Genomic DNA, 15,903 nt, shown 5'->3' on the forward strand with positions numbered 1-15,903 from the left:
ATTGTCATCATCAAGGCCCAATGTGTCTGTGCAGGTCAACCCTGACGTGATCTGTTAAACTGTTCACTGTGGATGTTCTGCTGGAGGAGTTTTTATATCACGAGTGAAATTTTGCAACAGAAAAAACAGATGTGACACTGACAACTTCATATTTGACCTGAGAGACTGCAAGAGTTGCTACCTATACTGAATGAATGGCTCCACACACACACACACACACACACACACACACACACACGCATGCACGCACACACACACACAAACACACCCAGACAGAATCCTCACATCAGTGGTCATGTGGGTTAGAGAGCTACACCACTCAATACTAACTTTTGTGTGCATGTATGTCTGTGTGTCTGCTTGTGTGTCTGCTTGTGTGTGGCTATTCATTAGACAGTAGGGGAATGCTACTTAATCAGGCAATCTGTCTTAATAGCCTCCTCTAATTAAGACAGGTGGGAACTGCCAAACACATATACCCACAAACACACTCAAACATGCAGAGAGAGAGAGAGAGAGAGAGAGAGAGAGAGAGAATGCTGTTTCACACACTTGTAGTCACACAGAGAAATGAGCACACACACCCACACACACACACACACACACACACACACACTGCAGGAGTGTTGGGCTGAATGTAGTCTAGGTGGAGCCATCATCAATCAGCATACAGAGACAGAGAAGTCCTCAGCAACTGTGTGTGTGTGTGTGTCTGTGTCTGTGTGCGTGCACGCGATTGTTTAGATACACTGTGTATGTATGCGTTGTGTGCATGTTGTTTATGTGTGTGTATGCGTTTTTGCTTGCGTGAGCGTGCCTGCTGTGTCACTCTCCATCAATCTCAAGTGGGCAGAGAGTAATCAGTGTTCACAACAGGACCCTGCTCTGTCTCTCCCTCCCTTCCCTTTATCTCATCTAAATTTCTCTCCTCCTCCCTGCTTGCCCCTTCACAGAGCAGCAAGGTGTTTTTAAACTGGCTTGCTCACACGGACAGCTGAGGGCTGAAATAAAACATGAGTGGGTGGCTGTGAACCTTATTTGGAAAAAGAAAATCACTCTGACATCGATAATTTATAAATTGAGCAAGTAGGCATTAACCTTTGAGACCAGTGAAATGTCAAAATAATTTCTTATGTGCACTTTGGGTTGGGCTCCTTAGCTCCAAATAAAGATATTCTTAATGCTGAAATATACACTGACAGGAAACGATCTACTTAAAATTCTGTGGCAACAGTTTGGGGAAGGTCCTTTGGTCTGTGCTGGATTGTCCAAGAATGCTGTGGAAGAAAATGACTGGCTTGCACAAAGCCCTGACCCCAACTCCATTGAACACCTTGGCAATGAACTATAACGCTGACTGCGAGCCAGGACTTATCACCCAACATCATCACCTGACCTCAGTAATGCTCTTGTGGCAAAATGGGAGCAAATCCCTGCAGCAAAGTTCCAAAGATCTTGTGGGAAGGCTTTCAAGAACAGTGGAGGCTGTTATGGCAGCAAATTAGTGCCCATGGCTCTGGAATGAGAGGATTCATTAACCTTTACAGCTAGGTGTAATATTTGGCAGCCCACATGAACTATATTTTCAAAATACATCTAAATAAACCAAAATAATTCTCTCAGTATTGCTTAAAATCATGTCGATGGACCAGAATATTCACTCTGCTGATCTTAACGCATACAGTGAGCATAGTGATAACACTAAATAAAACTCTCACAGAACAACTTTGAAGAGTTAAAAACAATTTTACTGCTAAATGAATAAACTCTATACTAAACAATATCGTTTTCCAGCAGGTGAGTTTTGTTTATGATAGACGGAAGCACCCAGTGTAAATAATTTCTGTACCATCTGTTGGGTAATTTATGCTTGTGATGACAGAGCAAGCAGTTTGCAAATCTAGCTATCTTCTTCTGCTTCTTGATGTGATAGAAAACACAGTCCTCGCCAAACACTGAGACATCATGACTGGCTTTGGCTTGTTACACCACAAGATGAACTCAATATCATAATTTGAGGTGTTACCATGTTGATATCTGTCTACTCTGTCTGACTAGATGCAAGACATGGCTTGGACCCAAATTGGCACAGAACAAAAACTTAGATGCTCAATAACGCTGTATAACAATAACACTTCTTTAAAAATCTGAGTTGTGTTTAAATTTGTTCATTTTTCTACTTAAAATAATTATCATAAGGGAAAGGTGTTATTGTTCCATGTGTGTTTACTCCTTGTTAGCTGTTCATGTAAGAAAAGGCAGCCACTTTTCTTTTAAGAATGATCACGTTCCTTTGACAGAAAAAGGAGGAACTGAGTGAAAAAGCCAGTGAATACCTGATAACAGAGTTAAAAACTATTACTTGTCTCTGTTACCCCCCCCTCCCTCTTTTTTCTCTTCTCCTTGCTCTCTCTCCAGGGTTTACTCTCCGTCACTGTCTGTTCACTCCTTCCTTTTAGCTCAGTCTCTTCCCAGAAGCCACTGCAATTCTGGGCAACTCCCCACCTCTTCTCAAACCCTCTTTCATGTATGTGTGTGTATGTATGTGTGTGTGTGTGTGTGTGTGTGTGTGTGTGTGTGTGTGTGTGTGTGTGTGTGTAGCCTGCGGGACAACACAGTAATCGGAGCAGAGACAGGGAACAGGAGAGAAATTGGGAGGAGAGAAGGGGAACAGAGCGACGGAGAGGGAGCTGGTGTTATTATTATTACATTACATAATATTATAATTTCATCACCCTAGCTACCACTATCAGTGGCTGACTATTCAACACACTATACTTTTTAAGCACATACACACAAGGACACAGCCAGAAACACACGCAACTAAAACAAAGACAACGATACACGCACATACACACAGACTAAGTCTAGTACCGGGAATGACAATGACAACACGTTTGTGATGGTAGAATTAATTTGCTGTGGCCGGGCCAAACTACATATTGTGCTCCAGTGGTGCTCAACCTCTGGCCTTGTCCCTTGGGTTTGGCTTAACACCACCTGGAAAGGTTTTTTGCTGTGGGAATGGTAAATATCAAATATCACTGCCCAGCAACAGTGACCTGAGAAAACACAGCTCCAGTAGAGACGACAAGTGCTCACTGTAATTAATGTCTGGCAATGTCGTCTACATGAAATATGATATGTCATAGCCCTTGAAGCCAACAGAGTTATACTTTAGAATAAAAAAGTGAGCTATGATTTTAACAAAATACGCCTTTCTGCCAAAGCACCACACACAAACACACAAAAGAAAGAGCTCCATTCAGTGTATATTGCAAATTAGACAGTCCAGAAGGCAAAAGAACTTTGGCCATTTTTTTTTTACCCTGACAAATGTGTTTTGGAATCTCTCAAAGTCATGGCCAATCGTTTGGACAGTTAAAAGAACCAAAAAAACAAAGATCGAATGAATTTAAGACATTTCAGATTTAGCTTTGTCATGGTGCTCAGAATAGTGCAAAACTTAAAGATGCCTCAAAGCCCTAGAGTGAAAGTGACCTATTTTGGGTTTTTATCCTGAGTGAATGTGTATAACGTGACTTTGTTTGCATAAACACTATAATCTAATTATCATACACTAATCCAATTATAAACCTCACTTTGATTCTAAGAGTAATTTCATTAAGCTGTTTACATGCATAGCAGAAGACGATTTATCTTAATATACTCATCTTAATGCAATCTTGCACAGTGTGTGTTGATTGAATTAATTGTCATGTGCATTTTTCCCTATAGGCAACTAGTAAATTTTGATACCGTCCCCATAAAATGCATATACCTGTATCCTTGGCTGCATCTATGCAACACCTCTGCAATTTGCCCAGATTTGAGACATCAATGCCAGCTTTGGAAAGGACAGTTACTCTAAAAATGAATACTCATATATTGGTCAAGCTGCGCGGCTTGGGAGAAATCGGATGGACAGACTTACTCAGCGTATGGTGTTTACACCTCTAACCAATCTTCCTATAATGCGACTAATTTCACAGTTCTCCACACATTTTAATCCTACAGCAAAGACTTTCCATATGACCTGAGTTAGACAAATGTGGGATTAACTTGTTTACATGGTTTTAATCTCACTGCAGTGATCACATTTCGCTTTATGTACAGGTAGGAAATGTCAGATAAAGTTTATTTATTGTTTGTGTGTCTTGGTCTGTCCTTCTCTGTCTTTCTCAGTCCTTCTCAGTGTCTGTCTCTTTCTCTCTACAACCTCTTTCCTCCCCATTAGTCCTGCTGATGGCTTTCTCTTCCTGTCTCCCCCTCCATTCCTCTTATTCTTCTTTCCACCTCTCTTCTCCTGTCAACTCTCATCTCCCCCACATCCCTAATTCTGCACCTCTGCTTTTGTCTCCTCCCTACCTCACCTTCTTACCTCTCATCTCTACTTCTTCTCTCCTGGCTCCTCTTGTCACCCCAATTGCCCTTTCTGCTCCTCTTTTTTACCCATTCCTCTCTGTCTCTTTGCCTCTCTTGTCTTCTTCTGCATGGCCTGACACTGCCTTCCTGATACCTCTCTCGCTCTACTCTCATTTTGCCTCCCATCTCGCCTCTCCTTGTCTCTCCTCTCCTCTCCTCTATGTAAGCTCCCACAAATAAGAAGGTGTGATTCCCAAAAGATCCCAGTAATTTGTTTCAAAGGCTATCAAAGGTGTGGGTTAATATTGTGGTAAATTTGCTTAGACATGCCTAAACAATAGCCCTGTAGACCTAAATTATTCTTTGGGCCACCAGAAATTGGATTTAAAAATTGATGCCCCCAGAGAAACGGTGTGAAGGTCACTGGTATAACCTATAAGCCCCAATGCTGCAAATAGATCCACGAGAAAATAGCCTACATCATGAACTTGTTTACAAGCTCTCTATGAAAGTCGTTTGGCCTATAAATGTGGGTGGGAATGGATTCTCCAGAGTCCTCCCTAACTCTGTGATAAATGGTTGATGTGATTTGCAGCAGTTCATTTTGGGGAAAAAAATAATCACAACCACAACCACAATAACCACAACAACAACAACAATAACCACAACAACAACAACAACAATAATAACCACAACAACAACAACAACAAACTTTTTTCCTGTGTGTTTGTTGCTTTGTTGTTGTTATGAAGACAACCACTAATTTTGATGCACTGATGCTGACTACACAGTGTCAAAGCAGTGCTGTGCAAATTACAGCCATATTTAACATTATCTAAGTCAATACATCAAAAAACTTTCTAAGTTGTTTTTTCCCACTCCAATTCTACCTACAAACAGAATGTACAAGAATAACAATTCAGCTTCACTATAAATTAATGTTACAGTGGCATTTTGCCCTGCTGTACTACCAACATAACATTACTGTACTTAAAAACAGCATGATCCTTATGTTCCACTGACAAACAGCACTGCCCATCAGCAGGAGTGAACGGGTAGACCACTGGCTGAACCTGGCAGGCAGCTATCATCAGCTAGCACGCCCAGCTGGATGCACAGTCTCATGGTTGTTTAAAAACTGAATATATATATATATATATATATATATATATATAAACTTACCTGTCTTAAAAACAACGTGATCATGAGACATTACGTATTATATGGCAATGTGTCGTTTAATATACAGTGAGCAGTGATAAAACTGTGGAAGATGACCTAACCACTGGATAACTTTGGTTTCACTACTTTACACTACCCTAGAATTTTCTGTTAACAAAGTTCTCCTTACATTCAGTTTTTTTTCACCAAAAAGCTTTGTGCGTACCCTTGAGGTCTTACAAATATGGAGAAAGCTTTGCCTTCCTGATAAAACTTTTACAAAAAAATTTAGAAACTTGCACTGCTTACATCCATGTTTGCCAGCTTGCCATTTTCCAATTCCCTGCATTTTACTGGCACATGGCTTATTTATTACCCACACCTGTCAATCTGTGGATTATTGGAAAACCATTGGCATGTGTTTCCTCATGCTCTTGCACAAGATAGAAACAAAATTGGGCCCACTCAAAAAACATACCACCGTAGTGCTATAGCTAGAAAATTTGTGCAACACATTAGTTTCATACCCTGATGTGAAACTATGTTGAACTGCATTGTCCCTATCAAATAAAAAAAATAGTAGTGGCTTAGAATGACAGAGTACTTTTAAACCATGCCCAAAAAGGATCTGACTGTAAAGGTGTTTCTCACTCATTACTGTCAACTACAATATAAAATCTTTTTGAATAGCTAGAAAAATTGGGATGTGGACTTTGTGTCAGAGGTCTGGAACCAGGCTAGTCTGCCTTCCTGTATGTGTGTTTGTTTATATGTATGTGTGAGAAACAGAAAAGGGTTGTGTGTTTGTGTTCAAGGTCACCGTTCCATTTCCTATTTGGGATAGTGCTGCTATCCCAGCATCCTCTCTGCCAGGAGCATTGATTAGCACTCGGCAAGCATAACATCACGCACTCACACAACCAGATACACATACCCTCAAACACACCCCCATAACAACACACTTAAACTCTTTGTCTCTTGTCTCAGCTCCTTTTGCATCTCCCAAACAAATGCTAATGCTTTGAGGAGAGCAGCTAGTAAATGCGTCACTGTTCAGATCTCTCACACAAATTCACCCACAAACATCCAACCTGTTACAGTATTTGTATAGACTAAGACCAGACACAGCAGAACAATTCGAAGATGAGCCAAGTGAAACAGCAGACCAAATTCAACACGGCACAGAATGAGTAAATTTTGATTCATGATGTCGGACAGGATGGGCTGTGTACCGAACTTAGCTGTTTCTCTCCATTAAACAATAACAACAGGTTAGCCATACTGATACAGTGAAGCCTATAGACCAAGAAGAATAGAAGCTAATTTTGTTATTTTGTAAAAAAAAAAAAAAACACTATTCCATGCATTTGTGAGCACATAACCTCTACCATCCATACAGGCACAATGGAACTACTGATAATATGAAGAAGTGATGGTGTTACATGCAGAACACCAACCATACTGAAATGACTCAGGACACTTCTATAAATGTCAGCAGTAAATATGTACATATAGATGTGCAGTTTAGCTGTTTTCACATACAAATACTGTGTCTTAATTGCAAAATGAATGTAGTGCATATTGTGAGGCAAAGTAAGGCAAATTTATAGCACATAGTATAGAACATTTCATACCAGTGGTAACCTGAAGTGCTTTACAGACTACAAGCAAACAGACCTGCAAACAGCCTATTGCAGTAATCCATCCTGCTAGAGATAAATGCATGTACATGTTTCCCTAGATCAAGTCTCTGATCCTTGCAATATTTTTGAAGTGGTAGAAGGCTGATTTTGTTAATAACTTAATGTGATTGCTGAAATTCTGGTCTTAATGAAGGACAACACCAAGGTTTCTTGCTCAATTTTCCCTTTTCAATGACAGACTGTTTAGGTGAGCACTAACCATAGAGTGTAAATAAAGATGGACATAGCCCCCATGATGTCACGCATAGGTTTATGAAGAGCGGTTCTGAAGCTCAGAGCGGGCTGTTTAACTGATACCATCTTGCCAGTACCTAACGCCACCGAACTCCTGACTAATCCAAAAACAGGCAAAGAGGAGGAGTGTGTGTAGCTGAGGCTTCGGTGCATGTCAGCTTGTGGCAAGCATACGCTCTGCCAACTGTCACTCAAAGCAGCGAGCCCTAAATTATGCAGAACTTTAAGCCTTAATAAAATTTAAACAAGCGACTGATGTAAAAATTCACCCTGTACAGTTGTCATGAAGGAGGAAATTAGCCGTAGAGACCAAAACTGTTTTTTGTACAAGGCTGTAAACATGTTTATTTCTGTTGTAAAATTGGGCATTTTAACATTGGAGTCTATGAGGATTGACTCACTTTTGGAGCCAGCCTCAAGTGGCCATTGTTTTTGGTACTGCCGTGTTTGCCTCATTTTTCAGCCTCAGAAATTGCCGTTTGGCACTGACTTTGAATCTTTTGTAATTAGCACCAAAAACAATAATTTAAGTTTTAAGCTACTAACTTATTTAATACACTTTGTGTATTATCAGGGGATCTAATAAGTAATAATCATTTGGTGACACAGATACACATTTGTGTGTCATCTGCATACATGTGATAAGAACCCAAACAATTTTTAATTATATTGGTAATGCAAGTATGTGAAGATTGAATAATAAAGGTCCAAGAATCGACCCTTGCCGGACTCCACACGTTGTTGGAAGGAGCTCTGATTTATAGCTACGAATTGATATATCATGGAGGTAGAACTTAAACCAGTTCAGGACACAGTCAGTGAGGCTTAAACAGTGATCGAGTCTGTCTATTAGTATACTGTCATCAACCATAAAGCAGTGGTAAGATCTAAGAGCATGAGGACAGAGACTTTTCCAAACTCAATGCAGAGATTTATGTCTCAGGTCTTATCAAAACCTTGATAAGAGCTGTCTCAGCACTGTGTTGGGGCCTAAATCCAGTGTGATAAATGTCAAGATAATTATTTTCTGCCAGAAGGTTGGTAAGATGTCTAAACACAGCTTTCTCTATGACTTTACTAATAAATGGCAGGTTTGATATGAGCCTGTAATTATTCAGTACTGATGGATCCAGATTAGCTTTTTTTAAAGTGGTTTGATGACTGCAGTTTTCAGGGCTTTGGGGAAAAGTAAGTGGTGATCAATGTGCAATGTATGTATGTGAATATATGTGTCACACTGTGGCATTTGGGTGGAATTAACTGTCTGCTAAACCAACTCCCCTACAGTGACATGACTTCAGGCACTTGGAGACAAGGCTTCAACTCCAGCTCAAGCCTGACAAATTAATTTTTAGTGCCTCTTAAAAACAAATCGTAGACAAGACAGAGATTGATAAATGACAGACTTTGAATAGCTCAGTCCACCCTTACCATAATTTTGGTGATGAGCTGTCAAGTGGGTGCACCTACAGTAAGAGCACAAAACAGCATGCTATTTCTTGGAGTCATGTAGTGAGAGACTTGTAAGACAGGAGAGAGTAAGACAGATTCAGAGACCGACAGACAGAGAGAGACAGAAACAGACGTACGGATGAACAGGAAGACAAAGAGACAGGGAGAGAGAGGCAGGAAGAGACAGTAAGACAGAGAGAGGGAGAGACATCATTCTATTCAAGATGCTCGACTTGGTTTCAAGGGCAACTGATTCTGAAACAACGAAATATAAAACTTGTGTGTGTTTGTGTGTGTTTGTATATTAGTGTGTAGTGTTAGGCTAGGATTACAGGCACTTAGCTCACAGCGATATACTACTCTCACAGGCGTGAGAACACCTCTCTGCATACTGATTAGACACAAATGTCTGTGTGGGAATGGGAGTAAATGTGCAAGTTTGTGAATGTGTGTCTGTAAAGAGTGACACTGTGCGTGTGTGTGTCAGTTTGTGTGTGAACATGAATGTGGGCTATATCTGTGTGTGTTTGTGTGTGGTAGACTGCTGTTGACAGCCCTACAGCAACTGATAAACACATAACAAATTCCTGCACACTTTCACATATTAGCAAATCAGCCATTAGCTTTCTCTGCTAATTGCCATTGGAAAGTGTTACTTCAGCTATTAGCTTTTTTCCCAAATTTCTAACGGAAATTAGTATATTAGTACTTGGTGTTGTGAGGCAACTGCTAAGGAATCAGGCGGCATGACCTAGTTTTCACAAAGACTACTCTGCAACAAAAGGATCAATAGTTTAAATCCTGTAATAGCTAGTACATCCATTTAAAGTGAACAAAGTGAAGGCATGTTTGTGTAATAGTGGCATATGCAAGGTCCTAATTTCCAGCAAGTTTAGATATTACCAAAATAGTTAATTGATACTTAGATACCAGAATATTATATTGTTTAAAATGTTCTTTAAAACAAGCATTCTTTCATTTCAGATTGTTTTTGTGTTTGTTGTGCCCACAGTAAATAAAGATCTCATTTGCATGCATTCACAGAGACTATAATGTTGTTTGGAAATGATGTTATGAGTCTTGGGACTTCTCAGGGACACTCTCATTAGCAAAGTCATCCTCCAATGCATCCCTAAGTTGGCAGGTAATCTTGTGAATATTTATCTGCCCGCTACTTCTTCAATTTTGGAATTGAGTGTTGCACTATATATGTACTGTATATCATGCAATGCAGTAAAGCAGATGGCATCTAATCAAAGACCAAAAGTGCAATTTGTTTTAAAATAACCCAAAACAGTAATGATGATGTCATGCTTTAATCTTTGCTGAACAAGCTCCAAAGAGAGCTACAGCCCAGTGTTTTTATTGTGTCTTGTTTTGTATACAGCATCTATCCAGAATTTTCAATGTGCATGTTAACTCAAATATGTCTTGGGGAAACATTTTTTACAAAGAAAAAGACGGTTGTCAACAGATTCCTGCCAGTTCAAACCCAAACAGCTGGGCCTGATTTTCTGTCTATGGAGACCTAACAGCGCAAATGGTATTCATATCGGTGTAGGTTTGTTGTCAAGATCATCTCAAAAGAATGTCCCTTTGATTCACATTACAGGCTAAAATGTGCTTCACTTTCATTCCTGGCAATAATGACTTCTTTGGTTAGTGTTTAGTATGCTTCATTGCTACACTGCTTTAATGTCATTTCAATGTGTCTTTCTTTGCATAACCACCATCATTCTGATAAGACAGATAACTAAAGGTTGTTTACAGAGAAGGGGGTGGGAAGAGGATTGTTTACAGTGACTTTTTTTCCAATATCAAGCTTCTCAATATCAAACAGTTTTTACTAATACAAAGAGAACAAATATCAACTGTTGCCACTGTACATACATAGAAAGAGAACAGACACACTAGTTATTGCATGACTGTACACCAATGTGACACACATGCACACGTAATTATAAATGCATGTACTTGCATGCAAACAAGCACAGATACAAACACAGACATACACATACACACAAAGACATGTGAATCAGTGGTTTGCCTCCATTCTTTGCACTGAACCTAGAAAATAAATGTCATTCGATTTGCAACCAATTTCAGCTCTATCTAGAGCTGTAAAAGTCGAAACATACCCGTTTGACGAAGCCTTTAACGGGAGAAAGGGCTTCGAAGATGACAACTTACTGACTGATCTAGCAAATGTGCGCAGGGTTAACTTCCCCACACCCAGCAGGTTCATGACAAGCTACTGAGCTTAAATTGATGTTGAGTTACTACTGTCTGACCACAAGGAAAAAAATACAAGGGAGATTACACTTACAAGGATATGAAAAGAGAAAAAGCAGTATATTTCACACATTTGACCGACTAAACAATGTCAAAGATGCCCTTGATTACTTTCATGTCAGCTCTTGATCCCAGCACATATACCTATTCCATGCTGTTTGAATGTATGAATATATAAGGAAAACAGATTATATAATCAGTATACAAGTATTAGTCTTTTATTTTGACCCTATAACAGATTGAATCACAGATTAAGTCATAGAATTACTCTGCTTCCGTATAGAACTTGTTCCCTTATGTGTCCGTGCTGGTTTTCCAGCACACATTCATGTACAGCATTGACACATCCTGCGGAATATTTATTATGCAAATTTACCGCTCAGGCTTTTTCCATAAGGTTGCACTATGAGGTGTAGGTGACTGGAGTAAACTAGCATCACTGTCATTTCCCTAGAGCCATCTGGAGATGACGCATATTGGCGCATTATTCTGCTCAAAGTATCTCACTGAAAAAGGCATACTTCAGCCATGAGGGGATGCACCACAGAACTTTGCTTGGGTTAACCCTGGCATTTAAACATTTCTAAATTGGTACTGCAGGGTCCAGGGCAGCCTAGTTCATTTCAAGAAAGAATCCTCCAGACAATTACAACACCAACATCATCCTGTACCATTTAAAGCATGAAAGAATCGATGGGAACAGGCTGTTTATACCAAATTCTGACCCTGTCATCAGGATGTCTCAAAAGAGATGGATAATACATAATAGGAAACATTTATCCACTCCGCAGGGGTTCAGTTTTGTTGATGATATGATATTATGAAGTGTTATTTCATCTTCATGTTTGACAGGAGTTGAACCACGCATTGACGTAATGTAGCACATCCACTGCGAAGCTTGAAGAGTTGTGCTGCAAAGCTCCTGTGAGCATTGCATCATCTCAAACAAGCCTTTTCATGACTTTTTCTATCATGTGTAATGAACAAGACACTCTTCTCCACAGGAGTACTCGTTTTCTTACGTTTTCTTCCCAGGTGGGAAGCCATTAAAGTCACTTATTTAAATTAGGTGTCTTGTGCATTCTTAAATTTATTTCTATAATTGTGTGTGTCTCACTGAAAGGAAAATACTGTTTGTGAACATGGAGTGCTTACAAAATGGATAATGTAGTGGATAGAAAACATTTGTTAAAGTGTGTATGTCAGACACTGTCATATTTTAAATGTGACTTTCCTGTATGTTTTGTAAAGCACTCTGCTTGAGGGAAAACCCCAGTGATTTATTAACTTATTCACTGACTATACTGTGTTGTATTTCAGCTACTTACGCTGAAGTGTATGTATTTCTTATCAGAAAACAATGAGCTCAAAGAAAACCCTGACTTTAAATAGGGTCAGTTTATTATCAGTTATTGACAACATCATAGCAAGTGCTACAACTGCGGTTGTATTGTATTTCATTGTATGTGTTCTGTATGTCTGTAAATGTACACGTGCCGGGACCAGACAGTGATTGAGGCGCAGCTTTGACGGTAGCAGCTGATTGGCTCCTGTACTGGCCACCAGCATTTAAAGAGCAAGATTGTGCAACCGAGCAGCAAGAGGGGAGAGCCACTTCTTTCACCCACCCACACATGTTACATCCGCATGACATCTTTGTGCATTGTTATTTGATAGAGCTAGTAGGGGTGGACTGCCTTGTTTAGTTCTGAACACCTTTTTATCCTGTCTTAGTTGATGTATTTTGGTTTTGGTTATCTTTAGGTAAGTCATGTTTAGTTTTCAGGTAGACTTCTTTTGTTTGTTATTTTGGCCTGTGTAAAAATAAAGACTCCCGTTGATAAGTTTAATAATTCATTTTTGTGGCTACTTGGGACTCGGGGATGATGTGGTATTCATGTTGTGTTCTGGCCATCCCTAGATGGGACATAAGAGCAAGTAGAGTAAAATATGAATAATTTTAGATTATTTTATTTTTTATATATTGCTGATTATTAACCATCAACTTACTACACCTGCTCTCTTTTTGCATGTATGCTAGTTTGTACTATATTCACAAATGTACTAACATTTTGGTCTGCCTCTCAAAAAACAAACTCAAGACAGTGTTAAACATCAAATAAAAACAGTGAATTAATTATTAAGTAAATTAATCAAAAATAACAGTTTTATCTTTATGTCTTTTATCTTTATCTTCTTAAAAATCTGCCTTTGATGATTAACATTGTTTTGCCTTTGTATAATGGATGTCTAAAGTGCAGAATGATAACACCAACATGCTAATTCTCAAATAATTATTAAATATGGCATTTCTGACAAGAAAACAAGAAAATTACTATTTTCAAACTAAGAATAAAGACTTAATCGATGGTTCACTGTGGCATGCTAAAAATTAGTTTCCTGCAGCCCATAATGGAAGGTATGATTAAGTGCATGTGATAAAATGTGACCAGGAAAGCATGATCAGTCAACAGAGAGGCAAGTGAAAAGTTGCCAGCTGTTGTGTAGCACTATTCTACTGCGGTATTGTGAGCTTCTTTTAACATGATTGCAGACACACACCCACATACCTGTATACACACATGCAAACAGGCACAAATGAGTGAGCAGGATGGCGTGCACTTGTATAGAAACACTAACACTTCCCTAAAAGCAGTTGCCTGGCTATTATTACCTCCAAATCAATTACACAGGCACACACCAATGTCCCTGACCATAATTAGATTCAAATTGGTTACAGCAACAGCAATGGATGATCAATAGCTTAATTTACCAACCATCAATATGCAGCCAGAGTTATAAAATATTCTTATGAGTGAACCATCTAAAAACACATGAGGAAATAATAGAAAACCATAGAGAGCTGTTAAAAGTCTAACTAGCACCAATCAGTTAATTGCTCTGTAAAATGCGAGGCCCATGCAGAAAGAATGTACATATGCATTGTGCCTTTGCACACACACATGCACGCACACACACACACACACACACACAATCATACACTTCAAGATTGCATCTACTTTTTCATGAAAAAGATGCTATACTTCTTTATATCTGTAGTAAAGTTTTCTTTTTATTACCCGTTCTCACCTGAGTTCTAACTTATTTTTATTACCTGTTCCAACGTTTTATTACTATACTCCAAGTGTGGTTAAATTGTACTATAAATTCGGTGACTGCGTGACTGCACTATCTTCACAGAAATGCCAGGTCAGAAATGTCAACAGAATCCTTTCTTCTTTTTTTTTTAAAGTATGGATCGGGAACACTATCGCATTCCACAACCACTCACGTCCAGTGGGACACTGCTCACCACATTGGTTCCTACACTATGATGCTCTGCTGCTGTACATTTGTTTGGATATCTCAACTTTTTAATAATCAGGTCACCAAGGTCTTAAACCTTACTATCCACTCTGGAATTTTGTTGTTTGACATGTAAATATTTTTCATTTTCACCATCTGGCTAATTGTACATCTCTTACAATATGTCCCATACCTTTCTGCAATTTAACGCTGAACTGTGACTTATCCCTCTACTGCAATTCAGAAAATGGTTCTAAAACATAAAATACTGAATCCCACAGATAAGCAGACAGCTCTGCTATCCTCACACTGCCACATTTCTTACTAACACAATGAATGGGACAATATACACATGTGACTGAATAAATAAATGAATTAATTAAGTGACTCACCAAATGGTTGGTGGTTCAGATCCCTCCACTTCCAAGTAGTCATACTTCTCCTCTGTCTGGAAGTCTGTAAAGATGACAGAGATGGTGTCTCCAGGTTCGGCCAATAGGATCCAAGTACAGTCGGCCTGGTTACCATAGTTGCCGGGGTAACCGGGACTGGTCACCACCCCACTGCCGCCCCTCACAGTGCCCCCACATGTGTCCTCAGCTGTCAATCAAATCAGAGTGACAAATAGAAAACCTGGGTTAGGGAGAGGAGGAGGGACCGAGGGGCGGACTTTTTTAAAATTCAATTTCTTGCTTTTTGGATTAATTTTTTTTTATTTTCACAGCTATATAACATGGGGTGGGTCAATTAACAAATGTTTCCATTCAGTTTATTTTCCAAATTGGTAATTAAGATCTAATTCTCAAATCAACCTAGCATTATTTCTTAACCATTCAAGTTGATTAAAGGTCAGCCAGCCCAACTCCCCACCTCTCTCTCTCTATGAGGCAATTTTTCTTAATGATCTTAATTGTAGTATATTACAGGTACACTCTGTGCTCAACTCTTAATGTTATTTTGTGGCTTGAATGTTAGAAATGGATGACTTTAATATTAGCAAGCCATATTATGAAAATATGGAGCTCTTACATCACACTTCAGATATGAAGTATTTATAAAAAGAATATACATAGTAATATATATACATATATATATATATATATACAGTTCTTATTTTATTGGCGTTAAGCCAGTAGATTTTGGAGAATGACACTGGTTTCTTTTAGCCAGTTAGATTTGGGGGCGGGGTTTAGGGGTTAGGCTGCAGTTCCTGTCACACTCAGAGCTGCTGTCCTCTCTTCCTATAACAAGGTATGTTTTCCTTTTCTCCAATCACAGAGCTCCGCTCTCGTCTCCTCCAATCGCCACCAAGGGACTTTAGAATCAACTTTTTCCCAATTGGCTGGTTTAGTGGCAGTCTATCAATTGCTCCTCAGTTAGTTTCAAAACA

General features: G+C 39.2%; 1 protein-coding gene across 1 annotated transcript in view; it reads right to left on the reverse strand.

The window, feature by feature from the left end:
- The window catches only part of LOC111223117 (CUB and sushi domain-containing protein 3-like), a 262,697-nt gene that overhangs the window by 145,504 nt on the left and 101,290 nt on the right, over positions 1-15,903 (reverse strand). Inside the window, exon 5 of the mRNA XM_022747144.1 lies at positions 14,906-15,113. Coding sequence (XP_022602865.1) covers positions 14,906-15,113 — 208 coding nt within the window. The remainder of the gene's footprint in view (positions 1-14,905; positions 15,114-15,903) is intronic.

The sequence above is a fragment of the Seriola dumerili genome, unplaced genomic scaffold (genome assembly GCF_002260705.1).
Source record: "Seriola dumerili isolate Sdu_G_001 unplaced genomic scaffold, Sdu_1.0 BDQW01000110.1, whole genome shotgun sequence".
Lineage (NCBI taxonomy): Eukaryota > Metazoa > Chordata > Actinopteri > Carangiformes > Carangidae > Seriola > Seriola dumerili.